General features: G+C 39.2%; 1 protein-coding gene across 3 annotated transcripts in view; it reads right to left on the reverse strand.

The window, feature by feature from the left end:
• LOC126284213 (X-linked retinitis pigmentosa GTPase regulator-like) overlaps positions 1 to 25,542 on the reverse strand; it is a 277,559-nt gene that overhangs the window by 103,075 nt on the left and 148,942 nt on the right. For 2 of the 3 annotated variants that reach the window (XM_049982982.1, XM_049982984.1), the window contains 2 exons: positions 16,504 to 16,619; positions 251 to 358 (listed from right to left, as the gene is read on the reverse strand). In XM_049982982.1, coding sequence (XP_049838939.1) covers positions 251 to 358; positions 16,504 to 16,619 — 224 coding nt within the window. The remainder of the gene's footprint in view (positions 1 to 250; positions 359 to 16,503; positions 16,620 to 25,542) is intronic. The other variant, XM_049982983.1, reaches the window with a different exon arrangement.

Here is a 25,542-nt window from a genome sequence, read left to right on the forward strand (position 1 = left end):
AATGCTTCAAGCAGTTCTGAAGCTAAATATTCTTTGAAACATTAGAAGCAAATATGAGGTAGTGAACTGTATGTATATTCTCTCAGTCATTTAATTACAGCTAGAAAATTTACAAACTGCATACTGTAGCGGCAACATCTGTTACGCTAATTTCTCCTTTTAACTCACTATTAAATGGCCAAAATGTAAAAAAAAATTACTTTATGCCAGCAACACGATAAACAAAAATACGTAAGACATTGCTACTCACATCTGTGACATCTGTATTACTGCTGGATTCACTGACTTCCGAACTCAGTTTCTCTTCCAACGTTCGACACCTGGCTAAGACCATTGTATGGCATCCACCACAGGAAACCTACAGAAACGACTCTGTTAGTTCAGCAAGCACTATTCTACATACTTCAAATAATGCAGAAATTTAAGCTGTATTTTGCCACCAGTAAAGTTAAGACTGTCTATGAAACCAGAATAAGTAGAATAATACTCAAACTTGTAAATCATTGAAATTTCCTTTCAGTAATAATAAAGTGCACAAACAGCAAGGATATGCCATCACTTTACAAATATCTCGCATTCCTTCAATTTCTTTTTTCAATTTTTCACTCTAGTTACATGTACCACTGCAACATGAAGAAAGGACAACTTGGAAGTCAGGAACAAGACAAACTTATTGGTCCAATGTCCTTACTCTCAGATCACACACTGCTCACTTTGGAGTTCAAAATGTGTAGCAAATGTACCTACTCCAAAACCATGGACCTTGCTGCAGTGTAGTGGCTTAAGTGTCTCAACAATACAGATAGCCATACATTAGCTGTGACCACATCGGAGAAATATCTGTGAAATGTCAGACTATCATAAGGTTCCTGAACAGGAATGGCAGCCTTTACAATAGTTGTGGAGGAAACAGTCTGGATGATTGACTGATTGATCACAGCTGACAAAGATTTACTATGTTGGTACTGCGAACAGCCGAGAACAAGTGGAAACAACAACCATTATATTTCCTGAGGGCATCTAGCTTTTCTGTAAGGTATAAAGATGATGATATCCTCTCGGATATAGAACATTTTGGATATGAAAATGTCTCCCATTCGAATCTAGGCAGGAGCTACTCAGGAGAATATTGTCATCAGGAAAAGAAGTCTTTCTTTGACAAAGATTGCAACATAGAAAATAGTGATTACTAGTTTCAACTGCTTACCCAGTCATCTTCAGATCTGCTAGTTATTACAAAAGGACACAAATTAGAAATACTTCAGAATACATAGCATTAACAAGAGTATAAAAGCTGTTGGTGTTACATACCAAGATACAAATATGCAGTGCCTACATCAAGAGAATAGGTAAGACACAAGTAAAGCTTCCCAACAGATAAACTTCAATTTTGGTCAGCTTTCAATATGTTGTGGCGGAGAGCAAAATAAGAGTCACATACTTATTATACATGCCCACATGGTCATTAAGGGGGTGACACACACTCTTTGTAATATCAAAAATGCAGATAATATACCTTCTGCAGCATCCAAAATTTTTCAGCGTTTCATATCTGCTGATGACTTGTACTTTACTCCTGATTCTCAATATGTACGCTTTATTACACAAACTATAGTTAATATGTAATGGATGTAATAGTGTATTTACTTCTGACTGTATCGCAGTGTCCCTATCCTTTCCATGCAATCACCGAGTGTCATAAAAATATGAAAATTGTTTAACTACTTATTGCCTGCTTTGTGTGTTTTCTAATGACCAGTTTCAATATAAATTTTCAGCCTCAGTAACTGTTCATTCTTGTATTGTTTAACAGAGGCTTAACTAATCTGAAATTTTGAGTATTAACTTCAGTCACTAAAAGTAACATAAAATTTCACTGGCAAAGCTAACAACTAAAGATACAGCACAAATTAAGAGCGCACAATTTCATTTACTCTGGATTTAGTTCAGCATGTGACTTCTGCTGGCTTGGTATGAATTTTATTGATTTTATATTAAAAGTAAAATCAGTTGCTCATTTGCTTAAAGTGGATTCATTTCAATCTTTCACTAATCAAAAGTAAATTGTTGGCTTTTTTCTAAATTTTGCATTATGTTACACTGAGGTTACTGAAAATAATATTTTATGTAACAAACTTTTAGTTACACTTCTTTAACCAGTAACTTCATTTAACTTTACTTTCAAAATTTAGTTCGAGGGTATTTCAGAAAGTAAAGATACACCATACGCCAGAGGAATAAAAGAGTTTAGGCGAGCAAGGTGGCAACACTGGTGTTAACCTTGAACCATTAGCTTTCTCCTCGCGGTCATTCAGCAGCTGAACGTTGCTTCTGGTTGGAGTAGGTTGTGTTTAAAATGGCTGCGCTGATTCAGAATCCCGCCAAATGCGGAGTGGGGTCCGTCATACGTTTTCTTCATGCAAAAGGTCAGCGACCAGCAGACATTCACAAAGAAATTGTTTCTGTTTATGGGAACATTATGAATCGACAAAATGTAATGAAATGGTGTCATTTCTCTGAAGGTAGGACCGATGTTCATGACGAACAAAGAACAGGTCGACCATCTGTGATCTCTGATGCCCTTCTTTGGAGAACAAAGGAAGCAATTCGTGCAAATAGACATCTCACATTGAAAGAATTGCATCAGATCATACCGGACATGTCAATGACAACTCTTCATGACGTTGTGACTGTCAAGTTAGGGTACAGGAAGTTGTGTGCGCACTGGGTTCCAAAACTGTTAACGGAAGAACACAAACAGAAAAGGATGGGCTTTGCACTCAACTTCCTCACACGCTATTCTGAAGCAGGTGATGAGCTCCTTTATCACATTAAGACAGGTGACGAGACGTGGGTTTATCACCATACACCTGAATCCAAGCAACAATCAATGCAATGGCGCCATTCGAATTTACCGAAAGTGAGAAATGCAAAATGTTGATTTCAGTGAAGAAAATCATGGTTTCTGGTTTTTTTTTCACAGACAAGGCATTCTTCTGTTGGAATTTATGCCTCCTGGAATGAAAATTAATGCTGCTGCATATTGCCAGACTTTGAAACATCTTCGAAGGGCAATTCAAAACAAATGCAGGGCAATGCTGACAAGTGGACTCCGCTTGCTTCATGACAACGCTCGGCCTCACACAGCGCTCGTAACCAAAGCACTACTCAAACAATTCAAATGGTACATGTTGGACCATCCACGATACAGCCCGGACCTTGCACCCACCGACTTCCATGTCTTCCGTTACCTGAAGTCACATCTTGGTGGAAAATCATTCCACGACGATGTAGAGATCAAAGATGAAGTTGAAATGTGGTTCTGACAACAGGTGGCAACTTTCTATGACTGTGGGATACAAAAGCTTGTGCACCGACTAAACAAATGTTTGGATAACAGGAGTGATTATGTTGAAAAATAACAAATAATCCAGTTAATAAGATGTAACTGACATTCTCTAAATAAATGTTCTATTTAAGGACCCCGAGCCATTGTATCTTTACTTTTCGAAATGCCCTCGTATTTCAGAATAAGTAACTGAAAACTCAGTGCTTTCTGATTCATTTATTTTCTCGTGAACTGTTGTGTTGTAGGAAAGAGTGACAACCTTCTGATGTCACGTCAGTGATTATTTGTTTACATTTCTTTGCCATTACGAGATGTCGTATTCATGATCTATGGAACAAGTTTTTATGTATACATATGTTAAGATTCTGGAGATTCGTTGCCCTAGTGGGGTGGCGACCGTTTATTTATCCCCTTTTTAGCTAATCAGTATTTTTTTAATATTATTATCAATTTTTTGTATTAAAAATACTGTGTTTCCTTAAGGCATGTACATGCAGGTCTAGCCATGTGTTCAGAGCTTTAGTTCTTCCATATTATTTCTGAAGCCATTTAAATTCCACTCTAGTACACATAATGTCTGCTGATGAAGTTTGCCTCCCTTTTCTCTTTGCACCTTGGTGTAGAGTCCATAGCTATTGGAGGTGGACTAGTGGAATTAGTGAGTCATTTAAAGTGACCACTTCCATTCCCAAATCTTCAAGATCAGAGATGGTTGCTGATTTCCCCACTGTTGCTTTACTTTTGAGTCTACTACACTTTCCCTTTTTGGGTAGAAAGCCAGAAAGGACCATGACTGAGTGATAAGCACATTGTGAAGTCAGTAGAACTGATTTTCTGGCTGGTGCTCAGGATTACTGGAGTCTGTAATTTGCCGTGTCCAGCAACATGAGCAGGTGTTGATAGTGGCATTTACTACTTGTGTCTGTATTGACACACTGATTATAACAGTAGGCTGTTTCTGAACTGATGCAAATAAGGTAACAAATTATAGTGTGACAAGGCAAGCTGGGACACTTTTTACTCCCTTCTTGCTTTGCCGTCTGCCTCCTTAAAATTTATTTTTTCAGTTTTAACTAATTACCACTAACATTTGTGAGTATAATCTGCATTTTCATAAAAGAGACAGGTTGGCCCTCAGTTTTAAAGAATATAACACCAGACCTTATTTTGTTCTTAGTTTTATGTATGAAATTGATTTTCTAATTTATTTTAACTATTCATAGTTAGTAACTTTTGCTACAGGGTGAAATCAGTAATTGTCAACATCTACATCTACATATATACTCCGCTAGCCATCAAGCGGTGTGTGGCGCACGGATCGCGCAATGGAAAAACAACTGTCTGAATGCCTCCGTACGAGCACTAATTTCCCTTATCTTTGAATGGTGATCATTGTGCGATTTGAAAGTTGGTGGTAATAATATACGCTCTACATCCTCAGCAAAGATCGCATTTCGGAATTTAGTGAGCAACCCCTTCCGTTTAGCGTGTTGTCTGTTTGCAAGTGTGTCGCACTTCAAACTTTCAATGAGATTTGTAACGCCCTCACGATGGCTAAATCTACCAGCCACGAATCTTGCCGCTCTTCTTTGGACCTCCTCAATCTCTTGAATTAGACCCAACTGGTAAGGGTCCCATGCAAACGAACAATACTCTAAGACTGGACGAACTAACGTATTGTAAGCAATTTCCTTTGTTGAAGGACTGCATCGCTTCAGGCATGAGGAGGCTTGGGTGCCTCTGCGATACAGACAGCCGTACCGTAGGTGCAAGCACAACCGAGGGGTATTTGTTGAGAAGCCAGAGAGACGTGTGGTTCCTGAAGAGGGGCAGCAGCCTTTTCAGTAGTTGCAGGGCAACAGTCTGGATGATTGGCTGATCTGGCCTTGTACCACTAACCAAACGGCCTTGCTGTGCTGGTACTGCGAACGGCTGAAAGCAAGGGGAAACTACAGCCATAATTTTTCAGCTTCACTGTATGGTTAAATGATGATGGTGTCCTCTTGGGTAAAATATTCCAGAAGTAAAATAGTCCCCCATTCGGATCTCTGGGCGGCGCAGACTACTCAGGAGGACTTCATTATCAAGAGAAAGAAAACTGGCGTTTCACAGATCAGAGTGTGGAATGTCAGACTGCTTAATCGGGCATGTAGGTTAGAAAATTTAAAAAGGGAAATGAATAGGTTAAAGTTAGATATAGTGGGAATTAGTGAAGTTCAGTAGCAGGAGGAACAAGACTTCCGGTCAGGTGAATACAGGGTTAAAAATACAAAATCAAATAGGGGTACTGGAGAAGTAGGTTTGGAGAAAAAAAAAAAAGGGGGGGGGGGGCGCATGGATAAGCTACTACAAACAGCCTAGTGAATGCATTATTGTAGCCATAGTAGTACAAGTTTGTGTGCCAGCTAGCTCTGCAGATGAGGAGGAGATTCGAGGAAATGTATGGTGAGATAAAAGAAACTATTCAGATTGTGAAGGGAGACGAAAATTTAATAGTCATGGGTGACTGCAATTCGATAGTAGCAACATGAAGAGAAGGAAATGCAGTAGGTGAATTTGGAATGAGGGTATGAAATGAAAGAGGAAGCTGCCTGGTAGAATTTTGCACAGAGCATAACTTAATCATAGCTAACACTTGGTTCAAGAAACATGAAAGAAGGTTGTACACATGGAAGAAGCCTGGAGATACTGGAAGGTTTCAGACAGATTATATAATGGTAAGAAAGAACCAGGTTTTAAATTGTAAAACATTTCCATGAGCAGATGTGGACTCTGACCACATTCTATTGGTTTTGAACTGTAGATTAAAACTGAAGAAACTGGAAAAAGGTTGGAATTCTGGAGATGGAACCTGGATAAACTGACAGAACCAGAGGTTGTATAATGTTTCAGGGAGAGCATTGGAGAACGATTGACACAAATGGAGGAAAGAAATACAGTAGAAGAAGAATGGGTAGCTTTGAGGGATGAGGTAGTGAAGGCAGCAGAGGATCAAGTAGGTAAAAATACGAGGGCTGGTAGAAATCCTTGGGTAACAGAAGATATACTGAATTTAATTGATGAAGGAGAAAATATAAACAAGAAGTAAATGAAGCAGGCAAAAAGAAATACAAACATCTCAAATATGCGATCGACAGGAAGTGCAAAATGGCTAAGGAAGGATGGCTAGAGGACAAATGTAAGGATGTAGAGACATATCTCACTAAGGGTAAGATATATGCTGTCTACAGGAAAATTAAAGAGACCTATGGAGAAAAGAGAACTACTTTATGAATATCAAGAGCTCATATGGAAAAACAGTTCTAAGCAAAGAAGGGAAAGCAGAAAGATGGAAGGAGTATACAGAGGGTCTATACAAGGGCAATGTACTTGAGGACAGTACTTTGGAAATGGAAGAGGATGTAGATAATGAAGATGAAATGGGAGATATGATACTGCGTGAAGAGTTTGACAGAGCACTGAAAGACCTAAATCAAAACAAGGCCCTGGGAGTGGACAACATTCCATTAGAACCACTGACAGCCTTGGGAGAGCTAGCCCTGACAAAACTCTACCATCTGGTGAGCAAGATGTATGAGACATGCGAAATCTCCTCCGACTTCAAGAAGAATATAATAATTTCAATCCCAAAGACAGCAGATTCTTTACAGACAAATGGAAAAACTGGTAGAAACCGACCTCAGGGAAGGTCAGTTTGGATTCTGTAGAAATGTTGGAACAAGTGAGGCAATACTGACCCTACAACTTATCTTAGAAGAAAGATTAGGGAAAGACAAACCTAAGTTTCCAGCATTTGTAGGCTTAGAGAAAGCTTTTGACAATGTTGACTGGAACACTATTTTTCAAATTCTGAAAATGGCAGAGATAAAGTACAGGGAGTAAAAGGCTATTTACAATTTGTACAGAAACCAGATGGCACTTATAAGAGTCAATGGGCATGAAAGGGAAGCAGTGGTTGGGAAGGGAGTGAGACAGGGTTGCAGCCTATCCCCGAAGTTGTTCAATCTATATATTGAGCAAGCAGTAAAGGAAACAAAAGAAACATTCAGCGTAGGAATTAAAATCCATGGAGAAGAAATAAAAACTTTGATGTTTGCCGATGACACTGTAATTCTGTCAAAGAAAGCAAAGGGCATGGAAGAGCAGTTGAATGGAATGGACAGTGTCCTGAAAGGAGGGTATAAGATGAACATCAACAAAAGCAAAACGAAGATAATGGAATGTAGCCAAATTAAGTTGGGTGATGCTGAGGGAATTAGATTAGGAAATGAGACATTTAAAGTAGTAAAGGAGTTTTGCTGTTTGGGGAGCAAAATAACTGATGATGGTTGAAGCAGAGAGGATATAAAATGTAGACTGGCAATGGCAAGGAAACTGTTTCTGAAGAAGAGAAATTTGTTAACATCGAGTATAGATTGAAGTGTCAGGAAGTCATTTCTGAAAGTATTTTTATGGAGTGTAGCCATGTAATGGAAGTGAAACATGGATGAGAAATAGTTTGGACAAGAAGAGAACAGAAGCTTTCGAAATGTGGTGCTACAGAAGAATGCTGAAGATTAGATGGGTAGATCATGTAACTAATGAGGAGGCACTAAACAGAATTGGGGAGAAGAGGAGTTTGCGGCATAACTTGACTAGAAGGGATCGGTTGATAGGACATGTTCTGAGGCATCAAGGAATCACCAATTTAGTATATGTGGGCAGTGTGGAGAGTAAAAATCATAGAGGGAGACTAACAGATGAATACACTATGCAGATTCAGGAGGATGCAGGTTGCAGTAGGTACTGGAAGATGAAAAAACTTGCACAAGATAGAGTAGCATGTAGAGCTGCATCAAACCAGTCTCTGGACTGAAGACCACAACAACAACAACAACAACAACAACAACATCACTGTACCACTTATCCGATTGTAGTAGCGTTCATTGCACTTCTGTGGGAAAGAAGTAATAGTAGCTTTCCTTTATCATAACCCTATACAGATTATATAAAAGTAATGTTTCACATTACTATGCCTAATTAGGCAGGCGACTGTTTTTATTTCATTTAAGCGAACTCGGGTACTTAAAACATTTCCCAAATTTTAATCTTTAGCTTTTTGGTTTCTTCTGTAGCACAAAATTCAGGTTCAATAAGCAAAATCTATTATGTAACTCATGGTCTATTTACTAAAATCCTCCCAGAGGATAACATTACCTGTGTCGTAATATCGTAATTGGTAATACACTGTACGTTGATATAACATGTGACACAGTATAGTGTTATATTTGACTTTTCCTGTGATAGGACTAAATGTTCTATTGAGCAGTTAATGTTATATGGCGTATAACGATCTTAACTGTTTTACAATCCCAGATACACTAACCACTATGTCAGCCATCCTTGCGTTTGTTCTATAATTGAAATGGGGAATGTTGCAACAGTCCTCTTCCGTGAATGAGTTTTTGAAAGCTAGGTTTAGAATTTCGGCCTTCTGTTTATCACTCTCCATTACATTACCCATACTGTTAGCAAGAGAGTTATTGAATTATTTTTAGCGTTCATGGATTTTACGTATGCCCAAATTTTTTGGGGGTTATTTTTAGAATCTGCATATAAAATATTGCTTTAAAATTCGTTAAAAGAATCTCTCATTGACCTTTTGACAGCTGCTTTCATTTCGCATAATTTCTGTTTGTCAGCGGGGCAGTGACTAAGTTTAAAATGACTGTGCAAAATTGTCTGCTTTCTCAGCTACTTCCTAATATGTTTGTTGTACCAAAGTGGATCCTTTCCCTCCTCTATATTTTTGCTAGGCACATGCTTCTCTAGCACGTGGTGGGCAATACCTTTATATTCTGACCAAAGATGCACAATATCTTTGTGTCCCGCTGAATGCTTGGAGCTGACTATGAAGATATTCATTAATGTCAACGACATTATGGTTGCTCATACCTTCTTCTAGATTAACTTCCTCAAAAATATCAGGTCTGTTTGTTGCCAAGATATCTAATATGTTCCCGTCTTGAGTTGGTTTCCTAACCAATTGCTCAAAGTTGTACGTTGAGAGCACTCCTAGAATAACTTCACAGGAGTCTTTGCTTCTGCCCCCTGTGATAACATGTAATTTTCTCAGTCAATGGATGCCAGAGTAAAGTCTCCACCTATAACTCATGGATAATTTGGATATTTATTTCCTATGTAAGCAAGAGTTTCCCTAAAACGTTCTGCGACATTTATTGTAGATGCTGGTGGTCCATAAAAACATCCTAATAGAATGGTCAATCCTTGTCTGATTGACAGCTTTGTCCAGACTATTTCACAGTCTGACCCAGTGTCTATCTCAACTGCATTTAAACAGCATTTAACTGCAGTGAACACACCACTTCCCATAGCATCAGTCCTATCATTCCAAAACATTGTTTAATCCGAGTGCAAGATTTCGGTACCTAATGCAGTATTGGCATTGCTACTGTTTATTTCGTAGAGTAACTTGGGGACCTGGCTACAGACATTCGACAATTTACTAACATGAGTTTTAGCATATTGTTTCATAACTTAAATTACCGTATATTGTTGACATATAAACAAATATAAATTCTGTAATAACTGTAAACATTTGGAAGACAAAGTGCTAGAATTCTTAAAGTATCTATTTGGCTCTAGTCCGAAACAAGTTAGCAAAACCAGCCCGTAATTAATTCCAAAGTAATTAACAGTTATGTCAAAAGTATTGTTTATGTAACTATATATGTTAATTTACTCATTTAAACAAATAATTTGGCTTCAACCTTGTGCTGTTTGAAATAAAGAGTTTTTCGATGTATTCAGTTAATTTAAGGAGTTAAGTTTTAATTGTAATTACGCAAATTTAACTTCGAACAATGTGTAGTTTCAGCACCTATTATTTTGAAGATATATAAGGGCCCAATTTTTGGCCACGAGACTGTCCTTCCATGGCCGAGTTTCAGACAAGAAACCTGTGTTGGTTACAATGACAACAATGCATCAACTGAACAGTGAAATGAGTGTTACATCAATAGGCTGTGTGTAAAAACATTGACATTGTCTGTTTCCAAATGTACCTGTTTATTCTTCAAGAAGTGTGAACATTGTGGTTAGGTTTTTACTGGTCGTAGGTATTCAACAGTTAACTATTGTAGCAGTATGTGGATGTTCGGCTGCAACCTATCAACAAAGCTTATCAAAAGTTAAACAATAGTGCATTGGCCATATAACTGTATTATTAGGGGTTGTGAAAAGTGAAAGTAAAAGACAGTAAAAAGCAACTGTACCTCTGTCAGCTACATCATTTACAGTAAACAGTACTGCATGTCCACCCCCTATTTTTTCAGCCAGTACGTCGACACTGAGGACAATTAATGAAGAAACAAAGTAGGTGAACTGCTACAATGGCTTTTAACAATTTCTTTGCTTTGACATAAGGCACACATTGTGTAATTGTTATTTCTTTTATTTTTTACTAGTTTATTTTATTCCCGTAAATGGGATGATCTCTGCTACAAACTGGATGTTTGCTGGAGCAGTTAACAAACATGGGAGTAGAAGTCCATCCTACACCCAGCTCATAAGATGCTTGGTCAGAGTTCCCATAAGTAGCATGGCTTATACCAGCAGCTGTAGTGTGATCAAATCTTTGGCACTTCAAACACTGCAACAATTTTGGAAAATATGGGTGAACATTAAAGCGCAAGAAACCAGCCTTAACGTGACCAGCTAAGACTTGAAAATTGGGAGTTACAATGAATGTATGTGTTCTTTCAAGAATTCCATTCACTCTCTTCACATCATATTTTGCACACCTTTAACACCTTTTGCTACCCATGAGAATGGCATCCATTAAGTTTTCACACAACACAACCCCAATGCTGGAATTTAGAGTTTTATGCAGTTTAGTTACAATAGGAATGTCTTTGATTTAGGAAGCTTTCGTATTTTTCCAGAAGTGGCAGGTTCAACCAACAATGTACCATTTCAGACTATCTAGGTTTCTAAGCACTGTTTCATCTCAACAGCCAATGGGGATCATCAGCACACACAACACTTTGCGATTGAGGTTTTTACCATCCTTACCATCTAGGTGGTTAAGCTGAGATACCTGTTCTCTGTTATAAACAATGATCGACCACCACACCTGACAGTGGTTGCTGAAACATGCCCAGAGCATATGGTTAAAGAGGACTGGTTAAATGCACAAATTCTGAATTGAAAATACCACAAATGTGGAAAGCATTACCCCACAATCGACACGATTGTTCATCAGAGAATGAACAAATAAGGACGGTAGTAAGGAAGGCGAGTAGTTGACTAAAGTTTATCACAGGGTGTATATGCGAACAAGGAGAAAAAATTCCTAGATTTTTCCCGGATCTCCTGGTTAAAAATACATTTTTTCCTGGGTGAAAATATGCTTTTTCCATGTTAAGTGACAGTATACTTTCCCTCGGGACTGTAAAACTTATCCTTTGATAGGATATGGGTTTATACAGCAGCGTAGAATTTCCTGGCACTTTAGAAAATGATACTCAGGGGGGAAAAAACACAATTTGGAAAGACCTTTGATGTGCAGCAACATAAATTCGAATTACACCAACAGGAAAAGCTAATGGTTTAAATTAACATACATAGTGTTGCTGCAAGAAAAGCAAATCTTTTATATATAATATTTTGTCTCAAAGATTAATAAGCTACAAGAGAAGCTAAGCTGTTTAGCGCATGTTACACTTTAAGATACATCACGCAAATATGCCAGCAAAATTTTTAATACCGACATATATCTCTGATCTTCTGGGCTTGAAATTCTTCTAAATGGCTTGTCATCAAACAGCTGATTTTTAAAAGAGACCAAACACTGTTTTATTTAAGAAATCCATCGTACATTCTCGCCTATAGTTCATCTTGTGTAAAAGGAAATTTACTTTGAAAATAATGCTTTCCGAACAACAATTCACAATATTTTCCCTTGACCTGTTAGAAATAGATTGATTTCAGCAGTTGTCAGAGAGTGCCAGATAAGAGGTGTCACTGCGCTTGTGCAGCTACGGTGATGCAGGAAGCCCGTATGTTCGTACTTGTAAAACATTAAAAGATCTTACATTATGTCATAAAAGCAATAAGAGATCAGAGGACACTCCAAGAGCATCAGAATTTCGGGAACCATACTAAAATGCATAGTTCACCTTACAGTGCACATTCGCATGTCCAGATTCTCAACGACGTAGGCCTTGACCAGATATGAAGCTTTTCAGTGTGGTTTTCGGGACATAAATTTTCTTGGAGTACCAGTTATTATCTCATGTTTGGTTCTTTATTATGGCATAATGCCATACATGCTAGAAGATGAAAATGTGCACCTGAAATGCAGTGAACAGTTGAAACTAGCCAATAGTGTGGAATAAATTGACTGCCTCAGCAGGAAAGCTCAATAAAAGCCAAATTTATTTATCAAACTGACAAAAATAACTTCATTGTTCTGCAAGAAGATTAATGCTTGACTGTCAGAAAGGTGGAAATAAAATAAAATCTGAAACTAGTAACATAGTTTACCCTTTCATAATTATGTGAATGTATTTTAATTAACTTGATAGCTCCCAGCCACAGAAATCCATCTCTTTTTCATTTGACGTGAGAGCAGTAAACAAAGAGAAAACAGAAAAATCACTAAATGTAAAAATGGGCCATGTGGAACGTAAAAAAGACTTTTAAAAAATAAGTTCATTTTGTAGTGTACATATTTCTGAAGAGTCTGGTACATAAAAGATATATCTTTGAGGATATGTAAGACACGTTATTTGGTCTTATGTGTGCAGTGAGGTACCACGCTTCTTCAAACAACATTCTTATACTGCACGTCACTGTATTTCGCTCTGGCAAACTCAAATGTGTATATTTTGTAATGGATGCCATCAAACTATTTCAGGAAAGAGGAAATTAAAATGTCCTGTAGCACCTCTCCTGCTCCCAGTTGGCCGGTTTGACATCCTGCCCTCTCCTTCTTCTTCTTTTTTAAAAAAACCCCTCTCAATTAATGCTGGATAGGATTATTTGTAACCAGGAGAACAAGAATGCTACAGAAAAACGGGACTCTTTATTGCCTATTAGCTAATAACTTGTTAGACTTTCCCGGCGATTTGATGACATCTCGTGGAAATCGGGTTTTCTGCCGGATATCAGCGTCTTCCAAACACGATATTTCGACGTCATTACTTGACGTCTTCATCAGGTGTTCCCTGAGACTGGCTGCTTGCTGGACCGGGTCGCATATTTATGCCTGCCCGGTGCCTGGTGTTCAGTTTGCCGTTCCCTTGTCGGTCCGCGCCCGCTAGTCGCGCTATCCTGCCGCTCTAGGTGATCTCTATTCCGTCCGCGCCCGCTCTGGCCGTCTCCAACTGCGGTCGTGGCCTCCTGGTAAGAAACCAACCAGAGGCCAATCCAAGAAGAGAGTTAGTCCCTCCGAAACGAAAGGCTTCCGCAGGAATAGCAGTTGACTGCTTAGCCTGCTCCTGCACGGGTCAGGGCAGACCCGTAAGGTCGAACAGTGAGTGAGTGAGTGAGTGGCCTCCTGGTGTTCCCTTCTCGGTCCGCACCCGCGAGTGGCGCTCCAATGCCGCTCTGGACGTTCTCTATTCCGTCCGCGCCCGCTCTGGCCGTCTCCAACTGCGGTCGTGGCCTCCTGGTGTTCCCTTCTCGGTCCGCACCCTCTAGTCGCGCTATCCTGCCGTTCTCGGTGTTCTCTATTCCGTCCGCGCCCGCTCTGGCCGTCTCCAACTGAGGTCGTGGCTTCCTGGTGTTCCCTTCTTGGTCCGCACCCACAAGTGGCGCTCCAATGGCGCTCTGGACGTTCCCTATTTCGTCCGCTCCCGCTCTGGCCGTCTCCGACTGCAGCTGAGGCTTCCTGGTGTTCCCTGCTTGGTTCATGCCCGCAGTGTGCGGATGTCTGAGGCTCGTTGTTGGTGTTGGAAACATATTTTCTCCGGCACTGCTTCAGCAGTTCAAATGCCGGGTTCCATGCAGTGCTTAGCTGGTATCCTGCTTCCCGGTTAATCAAGTTTTGTGCCATCTTTATCTCTATAGATTCAGTGATGACACTATCCCAGAACCTGGGGGTCTGGACCATGACCTTGTTGTTCTCATAATCCATGGAATGTTCCAATTCTAGGCAGTGTTCTGCTACTGCTGATTTTGTGGCCTGCCTTAGCCTGGTATGTCGCTGGTGTTCCTTACATCTGATTTCCACCGTTCTTGTCGTTTGGCCAATGTAGGACATACCGCATTCACAAGGAATATTGTAAATGCCAGGCTTCCTTAAGCCCAGGTCATCTTTGACTGTTCCAAGTAAAGCCCTGATTTTGCTAGGTGGGCAGAAGACACTCTTGATGTTATGTTTAATTAGTATTCTGCTGATCTTGGCAGAGACAGGCCCGGCATACGGTAAAAATGCCAGTTTCTTGATTTCTTCTTCTTGCTTGTTCTCCGGTGTATCCTGACGTCTGGTGGGATGTAGAGCTCTGCGGATGTCCCTGGATGAGAATCCGTTGTTAGCAAACACTTTTTGAAGATGTTCAAGTTCCCCTGCCAGGCTTTCAGTGTCAGACAGTGTCTGGGCTCGGTGTACGAGAGTTCTAAGCACCCCGGTCTTTTGTGCTGGGTGGTGGCAGCTGATGAGTGAGTTTGCAAAAGCAAAAATATGTTACGTAAGTGGCCAAATCTTTTGTTTCCGCTGACGTAGAAACGTAAATTTTTTTACATCGTCTGAGGACCATAGACCTTTGTAAACGACATACATTTCAACTTGATACACCTACCAGTTTCTGAAAAAAATCTTAACAGTCGGACAGATGGACAACAAAGTGATCCAATAAGGGTCTCATTTTTACCAATTGAGGTAGGGAACCCAAAAAGTACGTACACCATTTATTAACAGTAACTGATTTTTCCACCAGTACTTGGCCAAATGTGATAATAATATTAAAAAGGAAAACACTTCCAAATGTTATGTACATTTATATTTATTTGGTCAGAAACTGGCTTTCAGCTTCTCAGGCAATCTTCAGGTGACAACTAAATGTTGCTAACACAGATAAACATGACGTGCACCTTACACAGATATTATTTGTACAGAAGATATGAAAATAATTAATTAATTAATTAACTAAAAAGGGGGGATAAACAAAGTTTTTATGTGAAGGTACATTTAACAACAGATGAGAAATAAGGTGACTTTATAGTCTGAATCTAGTATTTGTAACAAAAACTTAATTTAATAAAGAGGAAAACAGAAACTGAGTCTGATCATTTAATACTAGGCTGGCACTCTGTGTACTGTTTTTTATTTCTTTAATTTTTTTATTTATTTCCAAATGCAAAACTTCACATTTTACATCATATAAATGGTTTTTCACTAAAAGATGATCAGTGAAGTTTGATTCTTTCTGCCTTGATCTCCAGCTTCTCTCATGTTCACTTAGCCTGAATGCCACAGCTCTGCCTGACTGCCCAATATAAACTTTTTCACACTGCTTGCAAGTGATTTTATATACACCAATCTGTGCCAAGGATTGCAATTTGTCTTCACCACTGAACCAAAATTTTGATATGCTATTGGTATTTACGATTTCAAAAGTAATCGCCATAACTGTTAATACATCTATCCCACTGTGAGACAAGATGTTTGCAGTTGCCTGCGAAACCATGATTGTATCCAGGTGTGCATCTCTTCATCCTAAGCAAATTCATGGACATGAATATTGTTGTTCAGGCCTCCAAAAATATGGAAATTGTATGAGGAGAGATTCAGACCACATGGAAGATGTGTACAGGCTTCCCAGCAAAACCTCTGCAGTGTAGTCAAAACTACCTTCAGAACATGTGAGGTGAGCCCTGCTTCAAGTTGTAGAGAGATTCTGTTGGACCAATTTTAAATCAAGTTTGCCGGGAAGGTAAATCCCATATTAAGAGAGTTTAAAAGACAGTAAAATATCTGAAGCTTGCTCAGGCAATATCCATACAGTGATCCGAGATGTGCAGTTGCTACTGAGCCAGAGATTGAAATACAGCTCATTTCTACTTTAAATAAGAGGCAAGTTAAGACAACCAAGTATGATACACAATACTGCTTTGTCACACAAAGCTCTGAGATTAACAAAATACTTTACTTTTTCAACAAAAAATCCAGATAGTCTTGCCACTTTAGTTGGCTGCATCAACTTCGGGTCTTCCATGCACAATTTTCCATGTCTTCCATCACCACAGGTATACAAATAACCATTACCTGTTAACATATTGAAAAATACACAGTTAAGGTCATACCGAAATGAATCAAATCATATCCTTATAAAATAAAATGCATGCTACAGCAGATAATGGTAAATGGAGAAAATATTAACACTGCAAATGATAGTATGGGCAATGCCCTAGAAACCAAACTATTCATCAGCCCAATCTGCCTCTGCCCCCTCCTCAATCCTTGTCAAATACTATGTCTCTCCTTTATACACACTATTATTTGATGTGTGTATCTTTTTATCAGTCTGTAGATTTTTAAAGTGCCACTCTTGTTACTTTCTCAAATGTAATGTCTAATGTTTCAGAATTTCAATATGTCTAGTATATTCAGTGGCTTCAGTTCGGTTGCCGGATACTGCAGTTGTGTGTGTGTGTGTGTGTGTGTGTGTGTGTGTGTGTGGTCTATTTTTGATGAAGGCCACACTGGATAAAAACTAATTTGTAACAGGCTTTTTGTTGTGCCTATCTGCAATTTAGCATCTCTGCTATATGATGAGTAGCAACTGTCCTTGTCGTAATATTGTTGTATTCAGATAATTGTTTTCTCACACACTCATACTAAAAATGGATCTTCACCATTCATTTTATTTTACACCTGTTTCTTCAAACTCATTAATGGCTGATACTACATCAGCACACAAGAAAATATCAGCCCAGTGCTTTATTTCCAATCCTCACTGCTGTTAGTTAATTGCACACCATCAAACCATAGGAGGCTGAACCACACACAAATGCTCAGGGAAAAATATAGTCTCACACGTCTAAGGAACAGAGAGCAATGTGGTAATACTATTTAGTAGTTTTTGGCTCAATATACTTGCCTTGGGTAAATGCTCTGATTACGCTACATTAGTTGGAGAAAACTTTCACCTATTGAATATAGGTTCTGGCCTGTCTGTGGAATTGCTGCAGATAGTGTGGATGGATTGTCATGCAAAAGTATAAACAAGCCTGAACTTATCAACAGCATCAGTGCGGAGACAGGGATTATTGATCATGATGTTCTCATAGCCATGGTGGTTACTTAGCAAATCCAGCAAAAGGGCTAACATAGATTTTATGCTAGAAAGAGCAGAGTTGTTACCACACTACTTAAGACAATGAATGGACATCATTTAGTTAAAGAATGATGGACATAGGACAATTATGGACAAAGCTTAAACTGATTATAAATTGCACTCAGGAGAAATATATGACGAGCATGTGGATGAAGGATGGAAAAGACCCGCAGTGGTTGAATGTCAAAATTTGGAATATTTTGAGAAAATAGAAATTGTCACTTCCTGGGTTAAAAAACATTGTCAACAGCAAAAGTTGGCAGACACTCACGTTTACAAAAAGATCAGGCTGCAAAATGTACACCATTGGTGACGGATTTTGCCAAGAATCCTTAAAATATCTGATGTTACATAAAATTGCTGGTCGATGTCTCCTATTCAATCACTTATAGACCAATCTGTCGAAACACTAGAAGGCAGCAAAAGGAAATCTGAAGCACCTTAAATCTTGCATTAAAAAACTCAGGCATGGAAGAAGATCATACAGATATACCACAGTTTGACCATCACACAAAAGCTCTCATAGGGATGACATAGAAATTGCATACTTGGGGTGAAAAGCAGCTGAAAGAGTTAAGAACAAATAAGATGCTAGGCCCAGATGGAAGATCAGTTCAGTTTTACAAAGCATTCTTCAGCATTGACCTCTTACATTTATCATGAATGCAATGGGGCAAAGTGCAGGTGACTTGTATACAAGAAGGATAAAATAAACTGAAGTGATGAAAGTCATAGGATAGTGATATGCACATATACAGATGGCGGTTGTATCATGTACACAAGGGATAAAAGGGCAGTGCATGTGGGAGCTGCCATTCGTACTGACGGGGATTCATGTGAGGCGGTTTCTAATGTGATTGTAGCTGCACAATGGATATTGACAGACTTTGAATGCAGAATGGTAGTTGACACTAGACACATGGGACATTCCATTCTCTCATCACTGAGAATGCAGGGGCTGACACCATTCACTTAACGACCAAGGGAAGCACATTTGGGTACAGTTGTCAGCAACAATGCATGAAATAACTGCAGAAGTAAATATGGGACATTGTTGTTGTTGTGGTCTTCAGTCCCGAGACTGGTTTGATGCAGCTCTCCATGCTACTCGATCCTGTGCAAGCTTCTTCATCTCCCAGTACCTACTGCGACCTACATCCTTCTGAATCTGCTTAGTGTATTCATCTCTTGGTCTCCCTCTACGATTTTTACCCTCCACACTGCCCTCCAATACTACACTCCTGGAAATTGAAATAAGAACACCGTAAATTCATTGTCCCAGGAAGGGGAAACTTTATTGACACATTCCTGGGGTCAGATACATCACATGATCACACTGACAGAACCACAGGCACATAGACACAGGCAACAGAGCATGCACAATGTCGGCACTAGTACAGTGTATATCCACCTTTCGCAGCAATGCAGGCTGCTATACTCCCATTGCCCTTTTGGAACAGCAAGTTCCCTTGCTGGTCTAGGAATGGTAGAACGATGGGTTTGATGACAGTTTGGATGTACCGTGCACTATTCAGTGTCCCCTCGACGATCACCAGAGGTGTACGGCCAGTGTAGGAGATCGCTCCCCACACCATGATGCCGGGTGTTGGCCCTGTGTGCCTCGGTCGTATGCAGTCCTGATTGTGGCGCTCACCTGCACGGCGCCAAACACGCATACGACCATCATTGGCACCAAGGCAGAAGCGACTCTCATTGCTGAAGATGACACGTCTCCATTCGTCCCTCCATTCACGCCTGTCGCGACACCACTGGAGGCGGGCTGCACGATGTTGGGGCGTGAGCGGAAGACGGCCTAACGGTGTGCGGGACCGTAGCCCAGCTTCATGGAGACAGTTGCGAATGGTCCTCGCCGATACCCCAGGAGCAACAGTGTCCCTAATTTGCTGGGAAGTGGCGGTGCGGTCCCCTACGGCACTGCGTAGGATCCTACGGTCTTGGCGTGCATCCGTGCGTCGCTGCGGTCTGTTCCCAGGTCGACGGGCACGTGCACCTTCCGCAGACCACTGGCGACAACATCGGTGTACTGTGGAGACCTCACGCCCCACGTGTTGAGCAATTCGGCGGTACGTCCACCCGGCCTCCCGCATGCCCACTATACGCCCTCGCTCAAAGTCCGTCAACTGCACATACGGCTCACGTCCACGCTGTCGCGGCATGCTACCAGTGTTAAAGACTGCGATGGAGCTCCGTATGCCATGGCAAACTGGCTGACACCGACGGCGGCAGTGCACAAATGCTGCGCAGCTAGCGCCATTCGACGGCCAACACCGCGTTTCCTGGTGTGTCCGCTGTGCCGTGCGTGTGATCATTGCTTGTACAGCCCTCTCGCAGTGTCCGGAGCAAGTATGGTGGGTCTGACACACTGGTGTCAATGTGTTCTTTTTTCCATTTCCAGGAGTGTAAATTGGTGATCCCTTGATGCCTCAGAACATGTCCTACCAACCGATCCCTTCTTCTAGTCAAGTTGTGCCACAAACTTCTCTTCTCCCCAATCCTATTCAATACTTCCTCATTAGTTATGTGATCTACCCATCTAATCTTCAGCATTCTTCTGTAACACCACATTTCAAAAGCTTCTATGCTCTTCTTGTCTAAACTATTTATTGTCCATGTTTCACTTCCATACATGGCTACACTCCATAAAAATACTTACAGAAATGACTTCCTGACACTTAAATCTATACTCGATGTTAACAAATTTCTCTTCTTCAGAAATGCTTCCTTGCCATTGCCAGTCTACATTTTATATCCTCTCTACTTCGACCATCATCAGTTATTGGGCAAAATGAGGTTCAACAAGATATTAGAAGACTTCTCACAACTACTGCCACCTCAATATAATGGATCTGCAAAATTAAGATCGTCTTGAACACCAGTTTCTGTAGGATTCTCAACAGTATTCTCAGTTAAAAATAATAAATTCCTTAGAAGAGAGCTTCGACCGACAGATTTAGAAAGTATCACTTGTGGATGTCTGAGAGTGGCTTTATCTTGCACAATGCCCTGCAAACCATTGATGAAGGGTACAGATAGATTCCATATTCCCAGATTTCTGGAAATTGTTTGAAATAGTGCCACAATGCGCACTTGTAACAATATGTGTTAAGACATCAAAGAATAACTTCCATGTTCTTTGAAGGAGCTGTAGAGAGTAGAAACTGTAGAGGAAGACTGAGATTGGACTATATCCATCAAATAACTGAATATGTGCTACTCTGAGATGAAGAGCTTGGCAGAGGAGAGGAATTTGTGTTGGGCTTCATCAGACCAGTCAGAGAAGACTGACGGTGAAAGGGGGGGCAGGCAAGTTTAAAGTTTAACAGACACAGGCAGCATAGTGTAGAAAAGATCATGGGAGGGGCTTCAACTGTATGAATATGTGGATTTATGTATGGAAAAGTCAATGCCATAGCTGCAAATAAATATCTCATTCGCAAAGAGTAAAGTTATTGTGAAAGTGTATTGTCCAAGGAATGTGAGATAAGTGATGTTATTACTGGCAAAGATTATTTGTGCAATTTACATCTATTTCAGTCATGTATGCTGCTCAACACAGCATCATCTGATTACTCAGAATATTCTGCAAATGAATGTAATATTTAAAGAACATGGAGTAAAATACTGGTTCCTTAGGAACCGCCAATAACCTTGTGAGCTCAACAGGAGCATGCCTACAATAAATGGAGTCTAAGTAGACTACTTGAAGTCAGTCAGAATATACTCACCAAACGAATTTTATGTCGCTGCAGGTTATTGAAAGGGAAGTTTCTAGGATATGTTAGACATACAGTAAATGTAATTTATTAAATTTAGGATGTGACCTCATACTATGCTGCTACTTCTCCTTTTTTGATAATGGGGCTGATGTCTTTCATAAATAATTACATGTGGTATAACAAATAGGATGAAGTGAAGGTCAAACATGGCAACACATGCACAGACTCAGAGTAGTCTTTGCATTTGAAACTACAAATGAATTTCAAGTGGTGAGCTGTATTCATGCAGATATAATGCAAAGAAAACAAATCATGTAACAGTGAAGAAGTACTGGACAATGATGTCAGCCTCAAGCCATGAGAATCGGTGTACTCTTACAGAATACAGAGTAGGAATGCTGCTCATGTTAGCCACTGTGTGCCTTTTTCCACTATAGGTTCTCTTTGAACTGCAGCATAGCTACTGTGGGTGACACATTGTTAGAGTGAATACTAAGGAGTCTATCAAGTTTGGAGGCTGAGTAAGTATGTGAGCAATGAAAATAAATTAAAGACAAGAATGTGGATCAACAATTAGTTAACAGAAGGGAGACAAAATGAGATCATGAGTGATTTTATGCAGATGTATCTTATGTTGATTACCACAAATAACTATAACAATTGTTACTGGTAAATGGTATGAAAGGTGGAATTTTGAGTTCAACAGTGTGTTTGTAAATGATAGAAATCATAACAACCGGTATTTAATAATAGAATCCAAAATTTCATAAAACTTGATTCTTAGGAGTGATATTATTCAATATTTACAGAAAGTAAGTATCACTCTAGGCAAAGCACTTTTGGTGTAGTTACATTGGGATTGCTGCAGTAGATGTGGAGCTTTCTGGACTGACAATATTGGGCAAGAAAGCGGAGTTGTTGATACCAAAGATGATCAGTTATGTGAGTTAAGGGCAGACACTAAAGATGAAGCAAAAGATTCCAGATTTTTGGAAAATAGTACATTGATGGAGGATACATTGTGTGACACACAAAGAAAATGAATGAGCAATGAGGCTGGAAAAACCTGATAAATGGACAGAGAAATATTTTTTCAGGCTTTAAAGAAAAGAAAAGTGGTTACCAGAAATCAGGAAGACTTGTTTAAGTAATTAAAACACTCATTAATTGATCAGTGGAGCACAACATTCAAAAAGCACAATGAACTTACAGCAACATTGAGCATATCACCTAAGAGCAACGTGAATTAATTTTACAAGTAGAAGTGTGAGTAACAACAAATACCAAGGAGTGGATTTAATTCCTCACAATAAATGAACTAGAAAAATAGGTAGCAGCAACCGAGCCAAAATTACAGGAAACATGTCAGTTGGTTATTGTCGGTAGGAAGTCTGTACCACAAGAAAATTGTAGGTTTCACACTTTCTGCCCCAGAAAGTGAATATGGTCTGAAACGGGAGGGAAGAGTGCATATTGTCAAACAAAGTACCTGTCAAAGTAGTTCATCATTTCTTAATGAGTCTTATTTTGAGTTTTGATCACCTGTCATCAGTCACCGATTAGAACAGCACAAACTCATTTACCTGCAACAAAACTGGATGCATGTCATCTTTTACCAGGAACTGCCATCAAATAAAAAATCACCTATCACAACACAGTCAATGGTAAATTAGAGGCAAAGAATACTATTTAGTGAAGCTAAGGAATTAAGTAAAGAAGCCATTCGCTCCATGCATTCTGCACACTTTCACCACTGACACATTCTCAACACAATTCATAGCCAACAGAAATTGAGAACCTTCACACGGAAACTACATTTGCTTCATCACCTGTCATTGTATTAAATAAACAGTACAATAACTCCACTGCTGACCTTCCTGATCATGAATTTTATACCTTGTGAGAACCACAATATGAATTGTAAGAACATATGCTATTATTCATCTGTCGATTAACAAATCAACTTCAATTTTGTATAAGTACAAAACAACATTCCCATTTTTATGGGAACATGCAACAGTTAACATAAATGTTAATGGATCAGTTGCAACGAACAGATTGATGAATCTAAAAATTTGTTATCAGAGTAGTCACTTGAAACAACAGTAATGTTGCCTGCAAAATTCTTTCAGATGCCCTCTTCTGAAAGCTATCTTACAAATTTTCAACATTTAATCTAGTCTCCACAGATAAAATGTCTGATAAATTGTACACATCTCCGTTCACTAATAGCCGTTTCTGGTGGTACACAGTTGAGTTTGGTGTAGCTGTAATGGTGCTAGTGGTCTTCAGTATACTGTAATGTTTTCACTTTAGTGCATAGACATGGAGATGAAATGTTCTCTTCTCTAATAACTGTGCAATATCTGTACTCCTTGCACTTGAATTACAAATTGTCTGCTTCCCTTGCAACTGACACATGACGCTACCTTCCACTAAATAACTGAAAAATAAATAAATAAATAAATAATTATTATAACCAGTCACATCTTTGCACGTAAAATTTATGATAAAAGCATAGTAATTGCTTGTTCAAAATTAATACAAAGAAGTTTAAACACCTTATTGCTATCAAAAGTGTACTCAGCCTCTGACACTAGAGTGGCAACATTTGTCCTCTAGCAAGTTATTAAGTTAACTACTCTCCAATTTAAATGTATTTCCATCCTTTAGTTTATTCCCACGTACGGTGGTGTCTGGAAATAAAGTTTTAAATTGTCTGTTTGAAATCTGAAATTTTTTCCTTGATGAGAATTGTGGTTTTGGTTGGAACGGAAATTTTCAAATGTATAGCTGTTATGGTTCTCGAAAATCACAATTTAAGATCTGTAGAAAGATTACTATTTTTAATTTATTCTGCAATGGGCAGGGTAAACCTCTTGCACAGCAACACATACACTTCTGACTTTTTTTTTGACGCCTCAAGAGTTTCCTCAGAAATTATGCCATACTGAATAACTGACTTAAACAGTAAGTGTGATATACCACTTTTCTGGTATCTGTAAATGTGGCATGCAACAAACATCTGAAAGGCCACGCTATTCAATTAATTTGATAAACAATCTACAAGTGTCTCCCAATTTAGATTTTTGTGGAGATGTAGGAAAAGGTATTTCATGTGGATTCCTTTTGTCATTTCCTGTCTCCTATGAGTTATTTCTAAAGTATTTTTGAAGATTTAGTTTTAAAGTGCATTTCCTGGGTCTTTGCGACATTCAGCTTTAGTCCATTTTGATGCAGTTGCAATTGGAGATTCTCTAAAGAGTTTTGCACATTATGTACAGGGCAAAGTAAATGAATCGCCAATATTAACCAGTGAACAAAAACTAGATTTATATAAAATTCTAATGGGATATGGAGAAGTATTTTACAATCATCCCGTTAGTATTAGAGATTATATACATAAATTTAAAATCAAAGATAGTACTCCATTTTTCTGTAAGCCATATCCTATACCAGTAGGTCTAAAAGAAGCAGTTAAGGACGAAATTGACAAGATGATTGACAATAACATAATAGAACGTAGCTCTAGTGTCATGAATAATCCCTTGGTAGTAGTAAAAAAAGGCTAAAGAAGGTGTGCAATTAGTGCTGGGCTTGCGTACTTTGAGTATGCATATAGAGACGGAACGAGACACACCAATTAACATCAATGAAATATTATCCAAATTTGAGAAAACAAAGTATTTTAGCACAATGGACCTAACTGCTCAATATTGGCAAATTAAGTTACATCCTGAATCAAAGAAATATAAAGCATTCCTATTTGATGGGAAATTGTATCATTTTAATGTGTTACCACTTGGGCTAAATATCTCGGTATCCTGTTTATACGTGCGCTTGACGAGGGGAATGGTTAAAGGATTTGATAATATATGTAGATGATATACTCGTAATCTCATCTAACTGGGAAGAGCATTGCCTGACCTTGAGTAAAACCATGAAAAGATTTAAAGAAAAAGGTATTGCAGTAAAATTGTTCAAATCACACTTTGCAAGGCAAGAACTTAAGTTTTTGGGGCATATCGTACGACTACAGGAAATTAAACCCAATCCAGAACGCATAACAGCTATTAAGCAGTGTACACCACCTAAAAACGTAAGACAATTGAAG

The sequence above is a fragment of the Schistocerca gregaria genome, chromosome 8, assembly GCF_023897955.1.
Source record: "Schistocerca gregaria isolate iqSchGreg1 chromosome 8, iqSchGreg1.2, whole genome shotgun sequence".
Taxonomy (NCBI): Eukaryota; Metazoa; Arthropoda; class Insecta; order Orthoptera; family Acrididae; genus Schistocerca; species Schistocerca gregaria.